We start from the raw sequence: 24,301 nt of genomic DNA, 5'->3' as shown, positions 1-24,301 counted from the left end.
TTAGTTGCACATGGTGGTGGTTTTGTCATCTACCACGACCAGTTGATTACGTAGCACTGAACTTCCCAATGCGCTAGATTGCTCAAAATATGGAATTTCAAATCTTCGTATTTGAGGACAGTCTTTGATGAAACGTAACAAACACATCAGAATAAACCGCAAAATTTACTTCTGAAATGTATTTCCAAGTTCTTTCCGTCACATTCACATATTTATTGACTCCATTTGAACGTGACTTTCGTATTATAAACAGCAAATTTGCAGTAAAGAATTCACCGACATAATTCTTTTACTACGCTTCATGCGACATGAAAAGCGAGTGATGGCGTTCGGATCCGTCCACAATGGTCACCAGGTCTGCCCACAATGTTCACTGGGTCCGCTCATAGAGATCTCAATCACAGGTCGCGTATACCGCGCTGTAATGCACGAGCGACATGAAACTAAAAAGCCGTCACTGACCGCCGCTCCGCCCGCGCCTTTCTCATCGTCTTGGAACACCGTACTCCTTCGGTAAAGGTTGGCTCCATCGCAGCCCCAGTGCCCTCTGACGGAAGGCCGGGTAAGCACCGCCCTTATCTACCCGTACGTACCCATACGCTTAATAAATAACTTAATATTGCATTTCGTGGTATAAAGTAGCTCCTAACTAATGCCTCCGTATTTACACTAGTCTTTTACATGCTTGAAGCGTGTCCGGCGTGCACTGCGAGTCGGTGGGACCGCACGCCCCGCCCACCGACGCACGTGGCCACGCCCGCCACCCGCCCCGCCCACTGCCCGCACCGAAGCAATCGCGAAAAGAGCAATGCCGTGCGCCACCAGAGTGTACTTTTTATTATTTATTTACGTGTAATTAGCCCATATCGCTTCCTACATATTACGTAATAGTATGTAAATACAAATGATATACCGTCGCAGATGCATTGCTCTTTGCGCAGCATCGGCCACACATAATGTCGTGTGACCGCTCAGCCGAAATGGCGCGGGTGACCATTCAGTAACGCGCCTCCACAACAAATATAAACGTATCCGTTGTACGTTAGCACCAAATATCGCCGCCGTGTCCCTCTCCCCCCGCTTCTCCTCGTGGGTGTGACGTCATAGCGCCGCACTATCGGTGGGATTATCGGCGTCGCTTGTTCTACACACATCCGTGTTATACATAGTTGCCTCAAAGCGTACAAAAATGTAGGGTAAATTAACCTAAATATAGTTTAGGAGTTTGTCGTTGATGACGTCACGTTGCGAGCCTAATACAAGAGGTAAATGAAATTAAAATAATATCTGCTCTGCCGGGAGCGGTAAGAGGGGTAGCGAGGGAGAGAAAGGGACGCAAGACAGCGACGCCGTACAATAGCCAGCGCTGTCACGCCTCCTACACGCGGACAAACACACAGTATAACGGTATGTTTGTGTGTTCGTCGACAGGCACTAAACCAGGCGCGGTATTTCTTCATAGCGGGAGTCCTTTTCTTTCTTCCTCGGCTAGAACCTGCGCATTCAAAACATATTGAGTATAAAATGACTACACAATAAGATGCCTATTTTAACAGGGAATAGAGTCAACAATCGTTGTTAAACTACTGACTATAGGCCTAGACTGTATGTGTGTGTACGTAACAGAAGCCTGATGCCTTGTAGCCTATTCTGTATGGCGCCTGTTATGTGTCCGCGTGAGTTTAGTAGTTAAAAGTTAATTATTGCAGGGTAGACGACGGTAGCAGAAACATTTCGTTACAGAATGTTTTTTCTCAAACGTCAAAAATAATAGTTGAGGGTATATGAATATTTGTAACTCTTCATTGTTCATCTCTTCTGATAGAGCTGTCGCTGGGACAGGAGAGCTTTTGGATCACACAAGACGTTTTAGACTTGGTTTATTATAAGATCCTGACATGTCGTTGTTAGATAGAAATACAAAGCAAGTTAAAAGCTGCACTAGAATTTTTAAAAGTAATGAAAAAAAAAAACGGTACAATAGTACTTATTATAATTGTCATTAGTCAAGTTATTTCGTAGTGCTTCATGGACTGACCTGCAGCTGGTGGGGGCGGCGGCGGGCGGGGCTCCGGTCCCGCTCACTGGAAGGGCAGCGGCAGCGCGAGGCTGTACAGCGAGGGTCACCGCCGCGGCTCCGACACGTACACCGACACTGTGGAGTCCTTCGCGCCTACGCCCAGTGCGCACCTGCACAATTGGGAGCGTAAATAAAGTGAGAGGGAGGAGTCAATAGCCTCCCTGATAAGCGAAAAAGACACCAAACAGTCATTCATCACCCTCTGCAGAAAAATCGTAAAAAATGCTATAGAAAGAATTAAAACGTAAATATTGCAAATAAATAGATAATGAAAATAATACAGTACAGTGATATAAAATAATTATACAATTTAAGTAATAAAATGTGATATAAAATAATGTAAATATGAAAATGTAAAAAGAAAAGAGGAATGAATGAAAGGTGATACAGAGCAAAAGGGAAAGACAGAAATGTGGCATGAAAGAATAGACCGAAAGACAATGTGAAGTATGAAAGAAGAGAAAGTAAATAATAAAAAATTATGTGAATAATTAAATTTGCCTGTAAAGTCCCTGTCCCACAAAAGATAGGGGGTACGAGAGGCCCCCAATAGCGGGGGCCATAAAATTAAGATTGTTTTCTTCCTGCGTCATTTTTTTTGCATATTCCTGGTAGAGCAGTCCTGGCCACAGAAATCTTCGCCGTCAAATTCTAGTGCGGTTTACTGATGACCTTCACATAATCTGTCCGCTGCACAGCTGTGGGACCTTTAGGCCTGTGTAAGGTGGCCAAAGTGTTATGAAACTTAAACTGATTGATCAATGAACTCGCGAGCTGGTGTTGTAAATACAATACCTGAGGGGATGGAAGGTGAGGCAGGAGACGGGCCCGATGCGCGCGCCCATGAAGCCCTCGTGGAACTTGATCGTATTCAGCGGCGCGCCCTTCAGGTCGTAGATGCTGATGCTCTGGTTCACGGACCCGCTGCAACAAGAGACCATTAAATTTTAGACAAATTAACATTGACTCTAAAATTCAAAGTATTTGAATAATCATAAAAAATGGAAGTATTGTTTATTAATAAAAGTAGTCTGTTTACATGTACAGCAGTAATACATTACTCCCCGCGTGTAGGTTTTTGGGCATATTCACTCAATGAAAGGTTCACTGAAGCAATTTAAGAGCTCGGCTGCCTTCCAATCTGGTAAAATAATAATATGTAGCGGCCCAAGCCGAGGCTCCTCCAGTCGCACACGAGTTTTGTTACTATTAAAGTGGTCTTCGGTCATAAGCCCAATATGTTTCTGCCACCTCAAACTCGTATAATCTGTAACTACCATTTGAGCAACAGGGAAAGTCTGGTCTATACGCGTATAAATCGAATAAATTTAAATAAATTCATTGTGAGTTACACTTCAATAATTTAAACATAAGCAAGTACTTAAGTTTATGTTTTGTTTTTAGGTTTAGTTTAGTTAGTTTATTTAGTATGAAATACTGTTAAATAAATAAATACATAAGACGTATTCACATTGAGTACATGGAAATATTTTTAAAAATCATTTACGATAGCAAGTTAAGTAATTATTATCATGTACATTAGTTTTGTGAATCTAAATAAAAAGTGGAGTGCTCACGCGTGCGTTTGCGTGTGCTTGTGTGCATGTATGTGTGCTTGTGTGCATGTATGCGTGCTTGTGTGCATGTATGCGTGCTTGTGTGCATGTATGCGTGCTTGTGTGCATGTATGCGTGCTTGTGTGCATGTATACGTGTTCGTGTGCGTGTGCAGCCGGGCGCGAGTCTGCGCGTGCGCGTACCAGGCGAGCAGGTTGCAGAGCGGGTGCACGTCGAGCGCGGCGAGCGGCCCCGGCGCGCGCACCACCTCCACGGCCGACATCTTGCGCGTGTCGTACACGCGGATCAGCCCGTCCATGCTAATCAACACAAAACATTCACTATCACTAAACTGCACAATAGCAATACTGACACTATGATACACCTCCAGTTCTTTTATATTAGGGTAACCGGAAAGTACTGTCGTTTCTGTCGACAAATTTTACAGGAAAACCGATTTTTACCGCTCCGGCATTGAAAATTTGTATACTAGATTGCAAAAGGTTGTTCATAACGAAGGTTATCATATTGTTGATCAGAAAAAAAACTTGTTACAAATGTAGTCGTGTGAATTTAACTTAACAAATATGACAAGGCAAGTTTCATTTAGTTCCAGTACACCGACACCGAGACTTCCAGCTATGTGATGATTCATCACCATATCTATGTAATCATAAGGGTTGGAGACTTCAAATTTGTTAGGAAAGTTCCTTTCTTCGAGTAAAAGTTAGCTTCATGACTTCATGAAATTTCACTCACAAGGATGGTTGGCAGGGTTGGTGTTCATGAGAACCTACATTAGACGAGGCGATGTAACACAAGACAGAACGAGTACTACTGAGAATGGATTTCATACCTGGAGACATCTACCTACTCTTTAATTTTACCTCTGTCCAGGGTTATATAATATAACTTATAAGGTTGTCATTTCAGGCTATAGACAATTAATGCAAGACATAGGCCTGCCCCAAAGATATCTATGGGGGGATATACCATAATTGCCACACTTGGCTTTTGTGCGGTATTATGGTACGCAGAGGACAATGCTGCCCATCTTCTGGAAGCTTGTTTATGAGCAGAGGCAAACCGAACCTACGACAAACGATCGCAAGTCTTAGTCCCCTACTACCGGACTACCACAGCACGTCTATGATTGTAACATATAAATATATAAAATAGGATATAATATATGTAACATAATTTAGAAACGTGCATAATATTTTGTTTATTAAGAAAAGGACCAATATTTAGCCACTTCCGCACATGCAGTGGTAGTCGTGCAACAAAGTGCACCGCTCGCCAGCCCGCTGATAAATGCGTATGCGGCAAACAATGCGAATCACACAACCACCACCGCCAAATTACTCAACACGTGTTTCACCCCTCCACGGGGCACCTTCAGGAGTTATGTTACACCGATTAGTGCCAAACAGAGTCCCTTAAATATTTTATTTATTCATTAGCAATTGCAGCTCGATTGGTTTTAGGTGGTAGAGCGAAATGTTACATTAGATTCAGTAACTGTCACCTGTACAGTGGAGTAGCCGGCTAAGGAGGAAAAGTCCTAGATTGGAGACCACGTGCCGGTAGACTCGGTGTGGGTAAATCCCTCACTAGGTGGATCGATGTCATAGTCAAGGTTGATCTTTGAGGGAGGCATACGACTTATATTGTAAGACATGTTGACGATGAATAGCCGCCATTCGACTACGTTGAGGAGGGGGGGAAGGGGGGTTGTCAGTAATACAGTGTCAAGTGCGCGAGTAAAACTGACCATCCCGTGAGCAGGCGGTGCGCGGGCGGTCGCGGCGCGGCACAAAGCACGGGCGCGGTGTGATCGTGCAGGCGCAGCGCTGGGGACGTGGGCGCGCGCTCGTCCCACGCCCGCACCGAGCCGTCCGCGAACCCGCACACCAGCAGCGGGCCGCGCCACAGCGACGTCGCCGCCGCATCGCACTCTGCAACAGGACAGACACCTCTCATAATTGTTACCGCCTTAACACAGAGATCATTCCCCGTGTTGAGCTGCCTGAACTTCCACCGGGCACGTATACCGCTTTGCAGATAGGGAAACACCACTCAAATATTAATGGTATGAGATGTAATATTTTAATACATATTAAAGACAATAATTATGCGCCATAATAATATTTTTTTTTTGAAAAGGAAAGTGTCGAGCCGAATCTATCGGATTTTCATCATACCTTATGTATAGAAACGGCGTGTCTCAAAGATTTTACTAATGTTGAAAATCCCCCTCACCTTATCTGCTATAAGACCGAACGTTTTATAATGGTCATACATTTGACTACCAACGCCATCTAGTGTACAGGAGTATGAATTAAATCTACTTAAATAAATCTTGTGAAATAAAATTATAAGGTAATACACATATAGCTACATTAAACAAGATTAGACAGTGTGCACATGTTTTCACGGATTCGCTATTCCATTATCATAAGAGTCACTAGACACTAGAGTTGAAAATTTTTGAACCTATAGATTTTTATAAAAATCATATAGCACCATCAGCACCATTATTTCAGCTGCAAGAGATCCACTGTTGGACATAGGCCTTCCTCACAGATTTCCAATAGAAACTGCTGGGAGCGCCCTGCATTCGGAACACTACCGAGGAACTTCACATCACAAGATCATGGTTTCTTGTTCACTGTATTCTTGTCGACCATCACTGTCTAAACCGCGTTATACTCAACTTTGACAAATAATCCCATCACCTGGTTGAACTGCTACACAATCAAATTTCAGGCTACCATGATGTCAAATGTAGAAGATGAAGATAATGCCTTATCCACGACGCACAAGGCAATGAGGATGGCGAGACATAGGTAACTAATATAGTGTAGTTATTTATAGGTGAAAACGCTTTAACCGCTTGCGCTACGAATAAACTTCACAATTGCGATGCCGTACACTCTAGAACTGTAGCTCGAGAAATAAACGGAAAAAAAACATACGGCAACGTGTGCACCACGTTATGTGTGCGAAAAATACCTATCAACGGGATGTACACATTGCTCGCTATTTTGAGACAGAAATATCTCAACGTGCCACGCACGTCTTTTTTATATAAGTGGTTAAAGATATGAGCCTATATAATAAGCCTTTGCACTTATATATGTCTATTCATTTATATATATTACTTATAAATGTTTTGTAAGAAAAGGACAAATATTTAGCAACTTCCGCACATGCAGTGGTAGTCGTGCAATGAAATGCACCGCCCGCCAGCCCGCTGATAAATGCGCATGCGGCAAACAATGCGAATCACACAACCGCTAGCGCTAAATCACTCAACACGTGTTTCACGCCTCCACGGGGCATCTTCAGGAGTTATGTCACACCGATTAGTGCCAAACACAGAGTCATGTCATATAAATGTTTTGTGAACCCTATTTTACACACACTTTTTGCTATTGCCAACATAGCCCCTGGACATCTTGGAGTCCAATTGGAGTATCACTTTGTGAAGTAAATGGCGATATTCTAATGTATTTATATATACAACAGACCGGTGTTGATGTCGCAGCTGAGCATCTCCGTGTCGGCGTCCCACAGTCGCACGGTGGAGCACAGGCCGGCCAGCGCCAGCGAGCGGCGCGCCTCGCTCCACCGCAGCAGCACCGACGGCGGGCCCGCGCTGCTCGAGCCGGCGCCGCTCGCCGACACGCCGCCGCCCACGGACACTGAAAACCAAACGCCACCGTTATACAAACACATACATCACACTAATCTAATATATAAAATTCTCGTGTCACGGTGTTCGAACTTGAACTCCTCTGAAACGACTTGACCGATTTTTACCAAATTTTACATGCGTATTCAGTAGGTCTGAGAATCGGCTACTATCTATTTTTCATACCCCTAAGTGATAAGAGTTGTTCACCTTTAAAATTTTTTTTAAATTTTTTTGACGAAATTTTGTTTTTATTTTTTTATGATACAACATACAAAAATACATACAACTCTAAATTTTCACCCCTCTACGATCAACCGTTATTTTTAAATTGAAAATTAAAATTTTTTTTTTTTGCAAAACAACGTTTGCGGAATCAGCTAGTATTAATATAAGAAGCCTTGCTGAAAAAAAACAGATGAAGTACTCGAAGAAGTAACAATTTATGTAAATAAAAGTAAATTACAATATATCAAGCATGGTCATAGGCATAAAAGGTTGAAGAGATGAATGTATATTTCATTTGCTGTCAATGTACTACACATTCAATTAAAAAATGAATATTTCCAGAAATAATAAATAACATAATCATAATACAGTATGAAAAAACATTAATAAAATTCGAATTATTAGATGTTACAATTGATTATTGAAGCTATTTTACTATATGTCGCATTAAAACAGACAAAAAATATATAAAATATTTCAAAATGATCACTTCACACATGTTGATTGGAAATAGGTGAGAAGTTTTCAAGCTTTTTGCTGATGATGAATAAACTATACTTTCACCCCAGTTTTACATTTATAATCCTGTTGATATTTTATTATACATTTTATTTTTTTAATTCACATTCTTCTCGGTTATTGATAAAACACTATGTTGCTGAACAGCGTTGTCCTAGAAGTCAAAGACTGTAAGAATCATTGCAATACACATTAGTTTATTGTTTGTCGTATTTACACATGCATATAAAGTAAGATATTCTAGCTAGAATGGCAGCTCAAGACACCCGAGCAAGAGAGATGTTCACAGGAATAAAGGTCTAACACCTGGGCCGTTACACAGCCAATAAAACTTACATAAAAGTAGGATTACAAAACTTAAAAATTAATAAAAATACTTTTCTTTGAAATGTCAAATGCATGCTCACAAAATAGAAAACAAAATAATAGAATAAATATGATAAGTCCTTAGAAATATTTAAAATAGAACTAGGATATTATGAAGTGCCAGGGTTCTTCCGTTCTAGCAATGGAATGCCCGCATAATAGAATTAATAAAATATATAGAGAGGTTAGTTTATATAGAATAGGTGTATTACTTAATGACATAGGGTCTAGGAACCCGTCGTCGAAAAAAAATTATAAACAAAGCACTATTTCTAAAAAAACATTGTAACTTTATTAAAAAAAACTGCGATTAAGCGGTAAAGGTTCCAGATGACGAAAAAAATGTAAGATGTTACGAACAGATACATATTTTGTTTACTAAAGTGTAATAAAACTGTGATCAAAAAGTAAGGTGAATTCGTTTGTAAAATGTAAATTCTTTATTTATTCTTACATATCAACTTCATCCCCTTCAAAGTAATTTCCGTCCGGTGAAATGCTCTTTCTAGTTCAACGCTTTTTCTAATCCTCGAAGGAGTCGGAATAGTCTTTCCGATATAAACTTGAAAACTTTCATTGATTCCACTTTTATTTACTCAAACGTTTCAAAATGGCTTGTCTTTTTGAGTTTGCTTAGTAGCCAAAAGTCGCAGGGAGCCAAATCAGACGAATATGGTGGTTGTGGAACAATATCAATCAAGTTTTTGGCAACCAATACACCTTGACATTGACCAAAATCCATGACAAAACATCCTCCAAAATGGTTTGGGATGAGCCAAACGATATTCCAACTTTTGATAAACAGACGCTCGCAGACAAATGTTATAGAGGGTTTCATCAACCTAGGAAAAGAGTTACCTGTCTTCCTAATGTCCAGGTATTTTTAATGGCAATTTCACCTTACTTTTGATCACAGTAGTATAAATATTAAATATAATAGCCACTTGTATGACCATCCACACGGTGGAAGGAAACAACACTGGATCCAATGTCATTTCAAACTGTCCTACGACGTAATGGTGATGAATAACAATTATTAATATTATGTTAGGTTTAATTAACAATATTTTGGTAGTATTCAAAAGCGTTTTGGTAGTTTTGATAAACAAAGTAAATGTTAAAGTTTTAGCTGGTATGAGGCATAACTCTCCCTGGCAGCGAGTGGGAAAGCCATTTAGAATTTCCAAACGGAACAAAAAATTTAAAACTATTAAGGTCACATAAAAGCAGTTTTTCAAATTCTACTAAACTACAGTATGCAAAATAAATAAAAAAGTATAACTATCTACTGTGAGATTTAATCAAAATGTGCTGATGAAATCTAGGCTAACGACAATGCAATTGAAAGAAAGACTATGGAATAGGCTTTGCTATATTTAAAAATCATTCTGAAAATTATGCACCCTCCATAAATTACTACTATTGAGAGAAGCTAGCCCTTATAAGGATGTACAGGATCAGGTAGATATTTTTTTTGACATAAATTTATAGGAGGCACATAGTCAAAGACATCTAGGTTTCTTCAGTTACTTAATATTGGGAAGTCTTCAAGCAAATTCACAATATAAATTAAAAAAAAAAACTTCAGCCTTTCATAGTCATTGGTAGGATAATACAGCATTACAGAATAGCTGATGAGCTTCCAAAAACTAGTACATCATTATATATAAAAAAAATTAAGAATCAGAGCCAAATAAGTATCAAAGAGTTCATGAACGAGACATAATATGAATGAAATTATTGATAATGAATTAAATTTTTACCGTAAAGCAAGTCCACCAGCTATCATCAACCAATCTGATGATAGCTGGTGGACATGGGTGCTGGAATTTTAAGTCGAGGCTATATTAGTGAACAAAGGGGTTTATAGATGGCGATGTGTGCATTGTGAAGATGAATATTTGCCACAGATTACATAAGTTTGACTAAAATGTGAGTGAAACTACACGTCGTCTGCTACGTAAGCGCTAAAAAAAAAGCATCGTTTGAGAAAGCAAAGAGTTATAAGAGTGACAACAGAGTTAATGACATGGGTGACTCACGATTGGGGTCTGACTGTTTGGTCTTGCTGGCGGCCAGGCGTTCCTCGCCAGAGATGAACTGTTCCGACACCAGCTGCGCTAGACCTGTCACAGTGTTCTAACGTTTTGCAAAATGGACTTGAATAGAGGAGGTAGAGTTGATACAATATTTTAGCAGTAATATTCCTTCTGTATTTACTATGATTTCAATTTGGTAAGCATTCCTCGTTCAAATCAAATTTTATGCATGCATAATGAAAAATGTAATTGATGACTTATGTCGACAGTTAATATATAGTATGAATCTTAATGAAATGGACAGAAATATATCAATAGCTTTTTTCCTATCTTCTAATTTATTCTTTGTATTGTAATTTACTCTAATTTTACTACATGGCTAAAAACACACTTTTCAAATTTAATTATACAAAATGTTGCTAAATCTTCTAATATTTAAATTCCAACTATGATTAATTTAAAATTTCACAAACATATTAGATAGCAGAGGCCAGAGATATGAACAAAAACTAAAGAGGGTAATGGTGGTATATATTTGTTCGACAAAATGGCAAACAAAAACATTTTCTATTATCTAATCAGCAATCAGGTTGGGAGATATCTAATTCAATTTGCGATAAGACCTTAGGATCTATATATCCTAATACCTCTTATAAAGAAACGAAGTTCGAGGGTTCCATGAGGAGATTGGGTTCATCCTGCTATTTTACCGAATTGGAGCAAATAGACTATTAACAATTTTGAATATGTACATTAAATCAGATGCCTTATGGCAGTGTAATGACTTGTTTTATATCTTTTTTTATAAAAATCTTTTTGGAAGTTGCTTAATCGGCTTGTATATGATACATATGTATACATCATAACTTGAGTCAAACCGAAATATTAACCCAGTTTATTGTGTAAATTTATAGATATATACTCTTCTACTTCCTGGCATCATATCCCTCATTACTGAGGACCCTTTTTGGGAAGTAAATGGTGTCCTGTATTACTCCTTTAATGTTGATCTTCGGCGATGTACTAGTGTTATATTGTTGTTGGTTGACAACCAATTGATTGCAGACTCAAATAAGAGAAAATTCAAAATTTTTGCTCAACAATATTATTTCATTAGATACTATCCATTTTCCTTGTTGACCATTTGTTAACGTTCTGACAGTGTCAAAATACCTATGTTAGTAAAATGAAAGAAATTGTAAAGTCCATCTTTTCACACGCCTTCTAGTTGTTTTAATATTACTGTAATTGTTAAATATACGTGTAAACGGTTAACTGGATATAGAACTCACTGTAGAGGGGCTGCGCAGGCGGCGGCCGGTAGTCGGAGGCGGGGCGCACGGGCAGCGCGCGCCACGCGCCGGCCAGGGCTGGGGCGCTCCCGCTGCCGCTGGGCGACGGCCTGCACGTACAACACGCTTTCAAAATAACTCCACAATCAAACCATTAACACAAATTAATAAAAGTTTTAACATCACTCGAATCGAGGGAGACAGAGAGGGGGAGAGAGAGAGACAGCACCTGTAGACGGCCAGGTTTCCGGTGTGCGAGGCGACAGCGAGCAGCGCACGCTCATGCGCGTTGAGGTAGGCCAGGGCGGTGATCCGGCCCCAGGCGCGCTTCCACGACCCCGCGCAAATCTTGGCAGCCGTGCCCCAGTCCCAGATCCTAGTCATCAAGGTATATGTTAAACAAATTATACAAAAGGCGTTGTGTTTTTAATTAACATTTACAATTAGATAAAAGTATGTAGGTAAATAGATTAACGAATGATTTTATTTTAATTAAAAAATTGTCCTTTTTTTAATGGTCTATGGGTAATAGACAGTTTCATGTTATGTTTTTTTTATGTGGTGGAATTTCAAAAGAGGGGAGTTCATCAAAGGTATATCCAACCACTCGTCAAGGTCAAGTTTGATTGAATAGTCCAAAATCAGGAATACCTGGAATGCGCACGTGATGAGATGTGTGGGTGATTAGGCTACCTACCCAAAGTTGTCCTTGAAGGCGACCGCCAGGTGCTGCTCGTAGGGGTGGAACAGCACGACGGCCGGCGGCAGCGCGCACCGCGAGTGGAACGTCTGCGTCTCCAGACGCGCAGCGCGGCTCGCACGCAGAGCTGTTCCAACAATAACATACTTTTTAACACTACATGCCAAGTTTTCTTTTAAATATATTTTACTTCTTCTTCAGTCGATAGACGTTCACTGCAAGGCGCAGTCAACCCCCACCCCCCTCCCCCCAAAATCGCCACGAAGACCGGCCCTGCGATGCCTGCATCCAGCGATTTCCCGCGACTTTAACTATTTCGCCGGTCCACCTAGTGGGGGTGCTAACCCACGCCGCGTCTACCGGCTCGTGTTTACCAATAGAGAACCTTACGACCTCAACGGCCATCGGCAGCACTAGCGATGATACCCCGCCCTCTGCCATTTCAGACGAGATATTTTTCGAGCTGATCGAATTTTTCTTCGGATCTCCTCATTTCTAATTGGATCTCGCAACGAAATACGGAGCATAGCCCTCTTCATTGGTCTCTGTGTGACCTGGAGCCTTCATATGAGGGTCGTTGTAAGTGATCATGTCTCGGATCCGTCGGACACCGGGAACACATTAATCCAAGACCATCGTCTTCGATTCAATCCTCAGGACACCAGATGAGCTGACTATCATATTGTCTTGATATGGTGCTGAGGTTAAGCTTTATAAGGGAGTAAAGATGGAACTGGTGAGTTACCTCGCGCGTCGCGTCGCAAGCTGCGGTTGCGCGCGCGCCTCCACACTCGCTCGTGATGCGCGCGGCTCTCGCAGTCCGCTCCCTCCTCCCCCTCCGCGCCCTCTGAACCCTCCCCGCGCGCGAACTGAGCCGTCGCCCACTCCACGAACTCCGTGCTCACTATAGCCTTCTTCGTTGACTGACCTGTACAAACACAAACCATGCTTTAGTATACAGGCTGATTGTTTATATATGTAAAACGTTACGAGTGAATGTATGTCGAAGGCTGCAAGAAAGACTATCGCAATAGATATAGCGGTAATTTTTATGTTATGTAATATTTATTTAAACACTGATAAAATTAAGAGAAAAGTATGTCATGTTGCCCCCTTGTATAAAAAATTGCCATATATATTGCAAAACCGGTTTTTCCACGTCCAAGGCTTTTAATTCTATGTATTAAGATTGCATTGGAAATAGTTTCCAAAGTCGGTGTGACTAGAGTTTGCTAGGTGGTACTCACTAGAGGTGGAGGAGGTGGAGTCTCGGTCGCGGTGCGCCACTGAATCCTCCGAGATGGTGTGCGGCAGCCCCGACTTGCCGCGACGGTGACCTGCAAACACATTCACTTATAATTTACCATCACGTTATCTATTACATTTGCAAATGTATTAAATTCATATATTACAAACATTTTAATATTTTTTATTAAATTTAAGAATACTTTTATGCATCCCATATGGCATTTGCAGATTCAACGGATTGGAGGCGATAGGACAAAGCCTATGAACTCTTTTAAGGTAGCGAACCTCCAGGCCTCTTGGAGGAGCATCGCCTTCGGGTACCACACACCAGTGGCGTAGCTATGGCATTTGGGGCCTGGGGCAGATTGGGGCTTGGTGCCCCCCCCCCCCCCCTAAAGAGTCTAAATAATTTCAAAATTCAAAACAGAATGTAGTTAATATATATTTTTTTGGTTCAAAATAATAATAAATATTTATTAAATAACATTAAATCTTAATAAAATTTATTGGGTAAATTTAAAACGAACATTCCTCGCTTTTTGGCCTGCAAAGTCATTAATCACATTTTCAAAATCAATAGTGTCGACTAGTTCATGTTCTATTGACATTATTGCAAGATTATTTAATCTATGTTATTTATCATTAAATAATCTTGCAATAACACAATAAACACTTTATGTGTTTTGCGAATGAAAGGTTTAAGCACTGTGTATATTACATTTTTGTAACCGTTTACTTTTTTTAATGTTCTTATTATTTAACAACTTCTTTAGCACAAAAATAGTAAAATTCGATATTCTTTTTATGTTATTTACTTAAAATTGTGGTTTTCATTTTTCTTTTAACATTTCATTATTCATCATTCAAAAAAAAATTAAAAGAAATTATTTTTAACTTTGGTGCCCCCCTGCTTTTGGTGCCTGGTGCGGCCGCCCCGCTCGCCACCCCCTAGCTACGCCACTGCCACACACTATATCACCAGATTTAGTGAGGCTAAAGGTAACCAATTAAATCTTCTTTGTTGTATTAAATTCAAACATTTCAATTCTTTTTGCAATCAGTAGTAATAACATAATGATAACACAATATTTTTTCGTATTTAAGAGACTTGGCTAGCTTGTTGCGTGCAGTCTAAGGTTGTAAAATAGAAGGGAGAGAGATGAGGAATTATGGAGAGGGGCTGTGGAAGTACGTACCCATGGTGGGCAGCGTGCGAGTGTCGTGACCAACGTGGGCGGCGTGCGCGGCGAAGGCAGCTGGCCGCGTGTTTGGCGAGGGTGGCAGAGAGCTGGAACCGCTGCTGCTGCGTACCGCTTCAGCCTCACGCGACACGTTGTCCACCTGCGATACAGTCAAATGATTCGACAATGTTTCCCGTATACGTGTTGTAGTGACAACTACCTCCTGCGTAGAACACTGCGCGTTATAATACTAGGATCGTTCGTATTTTCATATACCGTTCTCTATCGCACATGTCTTCCGTCGCTCTCACACAAACGACGTGTGATTTGTTTTTCAAATTTAATGTCAGTAAAGTAGTGACTGTTTAACATTGACACTTCATAGATGGCGCTGTTAACAATGGTGTTATGACGGCGTCCATTGCGGTCGCCGGTCGGTAAAGCAGTAGAGTTTTTGTAATGTCATAGTGATAAAAAAATACGGGAGAATAAAGTCTAAAAGGAATCGACAAATTGAATAATAAATTTAAATGTCGACTCTCTGTTTTCAGAACAACGCATTATTGTTTTTATTTTTAAGCATACACCAACATAATCGAGAAAAAATGTTGTATTTTTTTGTGTATATAAAGTTAGTTCTATTACTTACCTGATTAGATATGTAATTGATAATATCGGTAGCCATCTGTGAGATTTGTGGGTGCGGCTCTTTTGACATGTTGCATAACGTGGTCCACAACTTCATGTACACGGACCCGAAGCCTAAGAAATAGTTAATTATTCCATTAGGTGCTGATATATAGGTAATATCAATAAACAGTGGCTGTTCCGACAGACTGTACTGCCAGAAGTTATTGGCCTGTTGTATTCCAATAGAAAAAGTAAGGTAATCATATTTCAAGTGACTTAATTTATTATAGGAATAAATTAGTTTTTTGATAGATAGAGATGCTGACCAATGAAACTGTCAAATATTCAATAGTTATATTTTTAAAATAGAAACAAAACTAGCTATGCTCCCCCATTCCCTCAACGCTCATATGATTGTTGTGTCTTCGATTAGTGAGATATAAAAAAAAGCGAGTTACCGATGGCAGGTAACGGTAGAGCGGCGTGCGCGTGACGTGCCGAGTGCGGCGCGCGCGCAGCTGCCAGCGCGTCCTGCCCCGCCTCCACGCGTCCGCTGCGGCGGGACTCCCTGCGCACACGATCAATCACTTCACCGTAACGATGACATGAACACCAACATATTATATTATACTATATAATTGTGCAATTTACTTATGATTCTCATACTACGTATACTGTTTAACCAGTGTAGTGTTGGGGGTGACATATGGTACACTTGAAGCTTAACCGGGAGATCGAATCAGAATCAAACCGCAGCCGAGTCTGAGACTTGCTCGTTTTAAGTGGCAGTCCAAATGGCAGTCGGGGCCGAAAAGCTTCTCGAGTGGTGACCATGACTGCATAAACGCGTCGTTGGTACGCCCGCCACTAGCTGGACACCGACGATATAGGTAAGGTCAGCAGATGTCTGGTCTTCGTGACAACCTTTGGAGGGAGGCCTATGCCTTGAGCTATCGGCTGACATAATGATATTTAATAAGTACAAAGATAGTAATGAAGATAATCTATGCTAATTATTCTTCTAGAAGTGCTGTCTATTAAATTTCTATGCACTATAATCAAAATAAACTGGATTTACTTGTTAAATATTTCTTATCAATCTTGAAAATATGGTTCATTGATCTAAATAAAAATATCGTGGGGTATAATAATAAAAAACAAGGTGCCTACTTGTCGCTGCGTCGCATCCTCTCTTGTATGTAGACGGCAATGAAGTGCTGCTCGAATATCAGCACCAGCCACTGCAGCGCTGCGGACACAGTTATTATTAAAGTTATAAAGTGTTGGCATTGGATGAAAACTCTGGTAAGGAGGCTTTGTTTCAAAAAGCACAGGCCGACAACAGTTGGTCTATACCGGTTCACGCCGATTCCTCGATGTGACCCTTTCATGTGATGAGGGATCCAAAGCTTCCGCTATATAGTTATCACCACGTCACTGTATTTTCTTCTATTTTTGTTCGAAGCGCTGTGTGTTTACTGTCTATCGGCAATATCTCGATGTCCGGCTTATATATCTATCAGAAGCTTTTCGAGAATCTTTGTTCAATTTACATTTCGTCGTGCAAAAATCACCCGTCGCTTTATCACTTGTTTCCAGAGTTTTCAAGAAATTTCTATGGAAACTTTAGGTATCGAAAGTACAACTTTCATAGTCGAATATCGAACTGCTAATTCTGGACACACTGGTGGACGTTTTTTCCCTGATGCGTCTCGCGCTTCTAAATCTTCTAAATCTAACAGTTTAAAAATAAGATATTAGTCTAAGTTGGCTTTGTTTATTGGTGAGTGCTGTTGAATGATGTGGTGTATGATGATGTATGGTTGTATGTTGTAATGTATGATTGTATGTGATGTATTATTGGGTATGGTGATGTATGATTGTGTGTGGTGATGTATGATTGTGTGTGGTGATGTATGATCGTGTGTGGTGATGTATGATTTTGCGTGGTGATATGTGATCGTGTGTGGTGATGTATGATTGTGTGTAGAGATGTATGATCGTGTGTGGTGATGTATGGTTGTGTATGGCGGTACGTACCAGCGAGCAGCTCAGCGCGCACGAGCGGCGAGGCGTCGGGCGGCAGGCGCGCGGCCAGCTGCACGCCCACCTGCTGGTCGAGCGCATTGGCGTGCTCGGTGCGCGCGTTGCACCCGCCCGCCGCCACGAACGTGCCGAGCGCGAACGCGCACGCCGCACGCACCTGCGCACGCACACACCCACACTCAGTATACACACGCTCAAACTTAACAATACCTTTCTTCCTTCATTGACATACTGGTAAAGTGAAATATATTTGAACATCTCTAACATAAAAGACAATTTATATTAAACAAAAAATTCATTGTTAATGCAACTTTTCAAATATTTTCAAAAGCAATATCAAATTTTGTTTTTTCTTTCTTTTGATTTTCATGCTGTCCCAAGTAATTTCTTTTTAAGGTATGGGTACAAATCCACCACATCAGATATTTGTGAAATTCACTTGTTTGATTTTGTTTTGCACTAATAATGGTATATATACAGTGTGATATATAGGAAATGAAACCAGAGATCTACGAATGAATAAGGAACATAATGTAAAACGCCTTTTTTTAAAAAAGGATATATTAGATAGATAATTATTTAAGAAAAGGACCAATATTTAGCCACTTCCGCACATGCAGTGGTAGTCGTGCAACAAAGTGCACCGCCCGCCAGCCCGCTGATAAATGCGTATGCGGCAAGAAATGCGAATTACACAACTGCCACCGCCAAATCACTCAACACGTGTTTCACCCCTCCACGGGGCATCTTCAGGAGTTATGTTACACCAATTAGTGCCTAACACAGAATGAGCTCAGTCCGTCGCCGCTTGTTATTTATATGCCACCTATAATAAATATAAGGTAACGCCTGATTCCATCAAATAAAAATAGATAATTATTTCAAAGAACTATAACATATCACTCTAGCAAAAAATAGAAGTAAAAAAGATCCTGAATTATTATAGCAGTGGATAGTGATTAAATATAACAAAGGGTGCTTGATGAAGTGAAGCTGTCAAAATAAAACTGTTCTAAGCCCTTTGTCAAGTCTTTATACATGTGGACGGTTTACACTAAGCGGTCTGACAATGTTATAGGCATCATTATTGGAGAATAGTGGTAAGTGGTGGTGACCTCCGGGTGCGGGTGGTGCAGCAGCGCGTAGAGCTTCTCGTGCGCCAGGTCGCGCACGCCGGCCCAGCGCGCCGCGTCGTACCCGCGCCACAGCCGGCCCAGCCCCACGCACGCCCACTGCCGCAGCGCTGCGCTGCCGTCCGTCAGCTGCTCCAGGCACAGCGAGATCATCGACCCCTGCATAAAACAACACATATTCTTATTATAATTTCTTTGATTTTATACTCAACTTCCAAGTAAACGTATAATAAGAGTAATGAGTAATATATATAAGAGTATATATAAATAAGGGGTGAGCAACCTTTTTAATCAAAGGGCCATTTTAAAATTTTTTAGTAAGCCGCACATAATGTAACACTTATTTTTAATAAACATTAGAATAAATACATATAAAAATTTAAATTCAAAATAAGAACGTAAAAATGAATATACTTAAAAATGTTATATATAGAAATTTTTCACCGATCTTCTGATCCAAGAGTACATATATGTGGGATTCTCAAACAATAAAAGCGGCAGTTCCGAACACAAATTTTTTTATTATTAGCAGTGTAACAACCTTTTCACTCTATATTTCTCGTGACCTTCCATTGACATGATGGTTGAAAGTAAAGAAAACAAAGGTAACAATTAAGGTAACTTTATGAAATAATAAGTAAATAAAAACTTAAATTATTTTATCTTTATCACATCATATATGTACGCAGCTTTCTTACCGAGCATCACTTAGTTTTGATTGCTTTTATTATTATTATTAATTGTTTTAATTAAGCATATACCATCATTTTATTATAATAAATTTTAAAACAATATGTTGATGAGAGAAAATCGATAAAATAAATTCAATTTTAGAAATGCTTGAAAGGATGCATAAACGTGTTTGGCATCTCTGTTATAAATTACATGAATATACATATTACATCACTAATCAATCAATAAATGCAATCAATCTGCCATCAAGTTAAAATGAAAGTTAATATAATGCAATAATTTGATATTTGTTACATCATTGATATTTCCTTTACTTATAAAGTATTAATTGTTCTCAATTAATTTTAGATTAAGTTATCACTTAGATTAGTTAAACTTATATCATTTGTTTAAACTTTCTAACATCTATTGCTATGTATTGTATGTAATGTCCATCTGTTACATTTAGCACAATGAATATTTAACTTTTTTAATACATAATGTGTATTTTCCACTGTAATGTACGAAAAGCAATATTTAATTGTCTGTACTGTCTACCTGTGTAGCTTGCATTTTTGCAATGCCTATATGTTATCTAATATATAAAATTTCCATGTCACAATGTTAGTACAAATTTTTTATGCGTATTCAGTCGGTATGAGAATCGGCTACTATCTATTTTCTATACCCCTAAGAGATAAAGGTGGTCCACCCCTAAATTTTTTATTTAATTTTTATACAAATTTTTTGTTATTATTTTTTTATGATACAGCATACAAAAATACATACAACCCTAAATTTTCACCCCTCTACGATCAACCCTTATTCTTTATTTGTTAATTAAAAACTTTTTTTTTTTTTTTTGCAAAGCAACGTTTGCGGGATCAGCTAGTAGATATATATGTTAGAAATGACATACCTGTAAAGCCGCCTCCTGTCCAGCTGGGTAGTTGTCTACTATCCCTGCAAGCACAAATGCTGCAAGAGTTCTGTGTTCGCTCTGTTAACAAACAAAACAAGTTAGTTAATAATAAAGTTATATGATCTCAAAGAGCATTTAATAAATAAAACATCAGGACAATAATGTAAATAAATGTGTGAAGACATCAATTTTATTAATAAATTATTTGATGCCTGGCTGTTAATGTTAAATAAGGTTTGCGATACACATGCCAAGTCTGGCAATTCATTGCGGTTAAGGTTGGCTTTCATACAAAAAGCTAAACAACCATTATTCCAACATCTATCAGTTTAAGTCAGCATTTTTCAACGTTTTATGCCACACTTGCCTTTCTAAAATTCCTACATCTCGCTATATCATTTATATAATTTTAACACTAAAGATAGAGGGTTAAACTCGCGTCAAGTCCACTTTAAATTGCCCCTCTGTGGGGCGTGGGATACACGTTAGGAAACATTGTGTTAACCTAAACAATTTCATATCTCCTATAGTTGTAATTTATTCATAATAATGCATTTGTACTTACATCTACTGATGGATCTTGAAGTATAGAGAGGAAGTATTTATGCCCTTTCGCATTCACCAAGTCCACCTGGCAGCTCTGAAAGTTAAATTTGTATAAGTAAACCACTCTTGTTTACTAACTGTAGAAAATAATAGTTAAAACAATGAAAAAATTACAGTTTATTGAAATGCTGTGACTAAATTAGTTCGAACAAACTTAAATCACCGAAACAGTATAATTACAATTTTTAACTGGTACTATTGGAGACCACAGGGGCTAGTCCCATGTCCAACAGTGGGCATCCTGTGACTGAAATGATGATGATGACAAAGACATCTGTAGCATAGTAGTTAAATTCTACATGTACTATATACAAGAGCACCATTTGAAAATCTGTAAAAACATTATATATGGTGCCCTGGCCTTTGTGGTCAATCACGGCTTGTACCTACTTCTTAAAAAAATGCTTATGTCTTGGCAGTTCTAATAATACAAGATTTATGTTAACAGTGCTTACTGGATCAACAGCAATTATCTTCGCCCATATATACACCATAGAGGCCCTCAAGTCATGTGCAGACGCTTGCAGTAACTTGAGCATGTAGGGAAAGATGCCAACAGCCAGCACCGCCTTCACGGCCCAGGCTCCTAACGCCAGGAACTTGCACAGGATCTGCAATGCTCGCACGCGGTGCAGCGTGCTCAGCAACACTTGCAGGACCATCGGCAGCTGGTCAGGAGGCGGTCGAGACGCGGACCCTGGGATAAAAACATCATCTACATATAGTTACAATCTAGACAGAGTGTTCAACTAGGTCCTTGGATGCCTAGCTCACCTCGAGTAGGTCAACTGACAATGACAACTGATTTCTTTTATACTACAGGAAAAGCATTCGTTCTGTCTTGCCTGATGTTACGCGATGTTCAGTTCAATAACTCTTCTTTGAACATAATAAAGCTTACCAAATAAAGATTCAAATAACAATTGATGTAATTAAAAGCATGAAACTATAATATAGTGGTATTTTAAAACTTTTCATCATCGTCTCTATCTAATGTACACTGCATGTCAGTCAAAAATTCTTACTTCTATGATATTCTATCTATGTAGTGTAGTGTTTTGTTAAGTTAATTATACAAATATAGAAATGAGAAATGGTAGTCCAGAGTTAGAGAACGGGGACTGGCAATCGCAGCTCGCGGAATCGAATCTAGGGAAACCACCATATATTTAACACTAAGCATTAATTATATAGTGTTTGACACTGTACACGAACAAGTTTCCAGAGGACTGGCAACAGTGTTTTCTGCATACCATGACACCACGCTGCAGTGGCCAATCCGTCTGTCAAGCATAGCTATTATGGTATATCCCCCATAGATATCTTTAGGGGAGGTCTAAGTCTTGCAGTTGGCATCTACGATTTGAAACAACGACAAGTTACAGAAATTGAAAAGCTTGAATAGCATAAAATGTATTTTGGTGATCCTAAAACCACAAAGGAGTATAATAATACAAAAATTAGTAGACTGATAAGTAACATATTAATATATTATTATATTTTACTTATCTTAACCTCTTATAATAATAATAATCTTACTTAGGATGGACTTCCGCGAGGTAACGCCTGATTCCATTAAATATGATAAGTAAAATATTTAATATACTCCGACAAGAGCACATAGCAAACTTTAGTATAGCAACTCTATTGTGAGTTGAATACTTTTAGGCACTTTGGGAAAATATAGCAACACTTTTAGAAACTTATCAAGATAGCAACCAATAATATGGAGCACAAAATAATATTAATAATAAACTAAGGCAAATAAATGTAAAAAAGCAAAAATGAACAAACAAAAATAAAAGGAAATATATGTGTAGGATCACACTGAGAAGGCGATGTACGAAAGGAAAGAAAAACGAAAAAAAAAAATAGAAAAATATGGAGGATATTAAGATAAGAAAATAGCATAACAATAATAACATTCAATGAAAAGCAATGTATAAATATGCTTTACCATGTTAGAGGAGAATGAGAAGCCACCATGCATAGGCACCATTAAAAAAAATGACAAAGGGTATTTAAAACATTCCAGGCGGCTAGTGACATATGTGAAATATTTTTATTATTTAAATTGCACATATTATCGATGACCCATAATTTTTCGTTGCCTGTTAACCCATGCATTATTTGTGTGCATGGCAATGATAAGAGCCAAAACAATAAATTGAATGGAAGATTTTACAAGCACTTATTATACTTGTTATAAAAGTACCAGAAAAAAAAATGTTATTTATTGGACAAACTGGTTGATGGTCGCATATACAATAAGAAGCATGTCTTACATTAGATTACAAACGTACATTTGCCGAGGTCGAGCCACACTTGGAAGGCGGTGAGCTGATCGCGGAAGAACGGCGAGTGGCGGTAGTCGGGCGGACGGTCCGCCAGCAGCGCGGGCAGCTGCGCCAGCGCCAGGTCCAGCGTGTGCTCCCACCCAGCCCACAGCGGGTGCGCCGCCAGCGACGGCAGCGCGGGCGACGACACCGGCGTGCAGTTGTACGACCTACACACACACAAACTGCTCATCCCACTGCTCTTATCCAATATAAAAGGTAGCATTAAAACGCAGCCTTTTTGAGTCCAGGCTTACTGCAGCCAGGATCACTCACCACCAGGCTGCAAGCGCGTATGGAGGCGTAAAGAAAAGAAGTTTGCCTCATGATCCTGTCCGCGAGCAGGAAGTTGCGGCAGAGGCTGGCGGTGAGCAGGTCGGCGCGGAACAGCTGCTGGAACAGCTCGGCGGGCAGCGAGCTCCACGCGATGGTGTCCGTGATCGCTGTGAAGATCCAGTTCAGCTCACCCAGCATCGTGCGCCGGTCACTCACTTGCCCTGGGATCCTACAGAAAGGAAACTTATATTTTTACCAAAGCTACTTACTACCAAAATCACTTGCAAAGTCTAGATACACACAGTTTCACACAATTATAGCCAGAGTATATTTTTTTTTTTTTTTTTGGAAATCGACTGAAAATCCAAATAGAAACACACAAAGAACTACTGAGAGATTTTTGACTTCAAAGCTACAGTTACGCTTTGTACTTTGGCGCCAAAATATTGTGTTATCCCATAAAAGGTATTGTCAAGTGTTGACATATGAAAACAAAAAAAGTGACCAATTACCTTATTTTGTAAAAAAATAATTATCAGTAAGGTTATATATATTATTTTATTTGCCTATTTGATAACTTATAACAGGTTTCTCTTCAACACAAATCAATTTAATTTTGTACTATTTTGTCTCTGTCGCACAATGCACATGACAACATAGTGTAGTCATTCTGAGATAGTGTCACCACTGCAGCACTAAGCTCTCTGGGACAATATCATTACTGTCACTTGACACACTATCTCATCTCTGTTGCAGACAATCCACTGTCGTACA

At 39.5% G+C, this 24,301-nt stretch overlaps 1 protein-coding gene across 1 annotated transcript in view; it reads right to left on the bottom strand.

Annotated features, from left to right (window-relative positions):
• Nucleotides 1-2,046: 2,046 nt before the first annotated feature.
• raptor (regulatory associated protein of MTOR complex 1) overlaps nucleotides 2,047-24,301 on the bottom strand; it is a 31,715-nt gene continuing 9,460 nt past the window's right edge. The window contains exons 7-29 of the mRNA XM_068775631.1: nucleotides 23,574-23,756; nucleotides 23,219-23,421; nucleotides 21,371-21,612; nucleotides 20,875-20,949; nucleotides 20,307-20,387; nucleotides 18,698-18,874; nucleotides 17,577-17,739; nucleotides 16,707-16,785; nucleotides 16,383-16,403; nucleotides 15,995-16,089; nucleotides 15,556-15,668; nucleotides 14,952-15,066; nucleotides 13,725-13,814; nucleotides 13,223-13,405; nucleotides 12,475-12,604; nucleotides 12,007-12,153; nucleotides 11,778-11,887; nucleotides 10,489-10,572; nucleotides 7,170-7,343; nucleotides 5,411-5,594; nucleotides 3,840-3,956; nucleotides 2,876-3,004; nucleotides 2,047-2,190 (exon numbers count right to left, since the gene is read on the bottom strand). Coding sequence (XP_068631732.1) covers nucleotides 2,124-2,190; nucleotides 2,876-3,004; nucleotides 3,840-3,956; nucleotides 5,411-5,594; nucleotides 7,170-7,343; nucleotides 10,489-10,572; nucleotides 11,778-11,887; nucleotides 12,007-12,153; nucleotides 12,475-12,604; nucleotides 13,223-13,405; nucleotides 13,725-13,814; nucleotides 14,952-15,066; nucleotides 15,556-15,668; nucleotides 15,995-16,089; nucleotides 16,383-16,403; nucleotides 16,707-16,785; nucleotides 17,577-17,739; nucleotides 18,698-18,874; nucleotides 20,307-20,387; nucleotides 20,875-20,949; nucleotides 21,371-21,612; nucleotides 23,219-23,421; nucleotides 23,574-23,756 — 2,962 coding nt within the window. The 3' untranslated portion in view covers nucleotides 2,047-2,123. The remainder of the gene's footprint in view (nucleotides 2,191-2,875; nucleotides 3,005-3,839; nucleotides 3,957-5,410; nucleotides 5,595-7,169; nucleotides 7,344-10,488; nucleotides 10,573-11,777; nucleotides 11,888-12,006; nucleotides 12,154-12,474; nucleotides 12,605-13,222; nucleotides 13,406-13,724; nucleotides 13,815-14,951; nucleotides 15,067-15,555; nucleotides 15,669-15,994; nucleotides 16,090-16,382; nucleotides 16,404-16,706; nucleotides 16,786-17,576; nucleotides 17,740-18,697; nucleotides 18,875-20,306; nucleotides 20,388-20,874; nucleotides 20,950-21,370; nucleotides 21,613-23,218; nucleotides 23,422-23,573; nucleotides 23,757-24,301) is intronic.

The sequence above is a fragment of the Battus philenor genome, unplaced genomic scaffold, assembly GCF_028537555.1.
Source record: "Battus philenor isolate CCGP_79_NKW_IND1 unplaced genomic scaffold, ilBatPhil1.0.hap1 SCAF_9, whole genome shotgun sequence".
In the NCBI taxonomy this organism is placed as follows: Eukaryota; Metazoa; Arthropoda; class Insecta; order Lepidoptera; family Papilionidae; genus Battus; species Battus philenor.
Note: the sequence above shows the minus strand (reverse complement) of the source record. Positions and strands in the feature narration are given on the sequence as shown.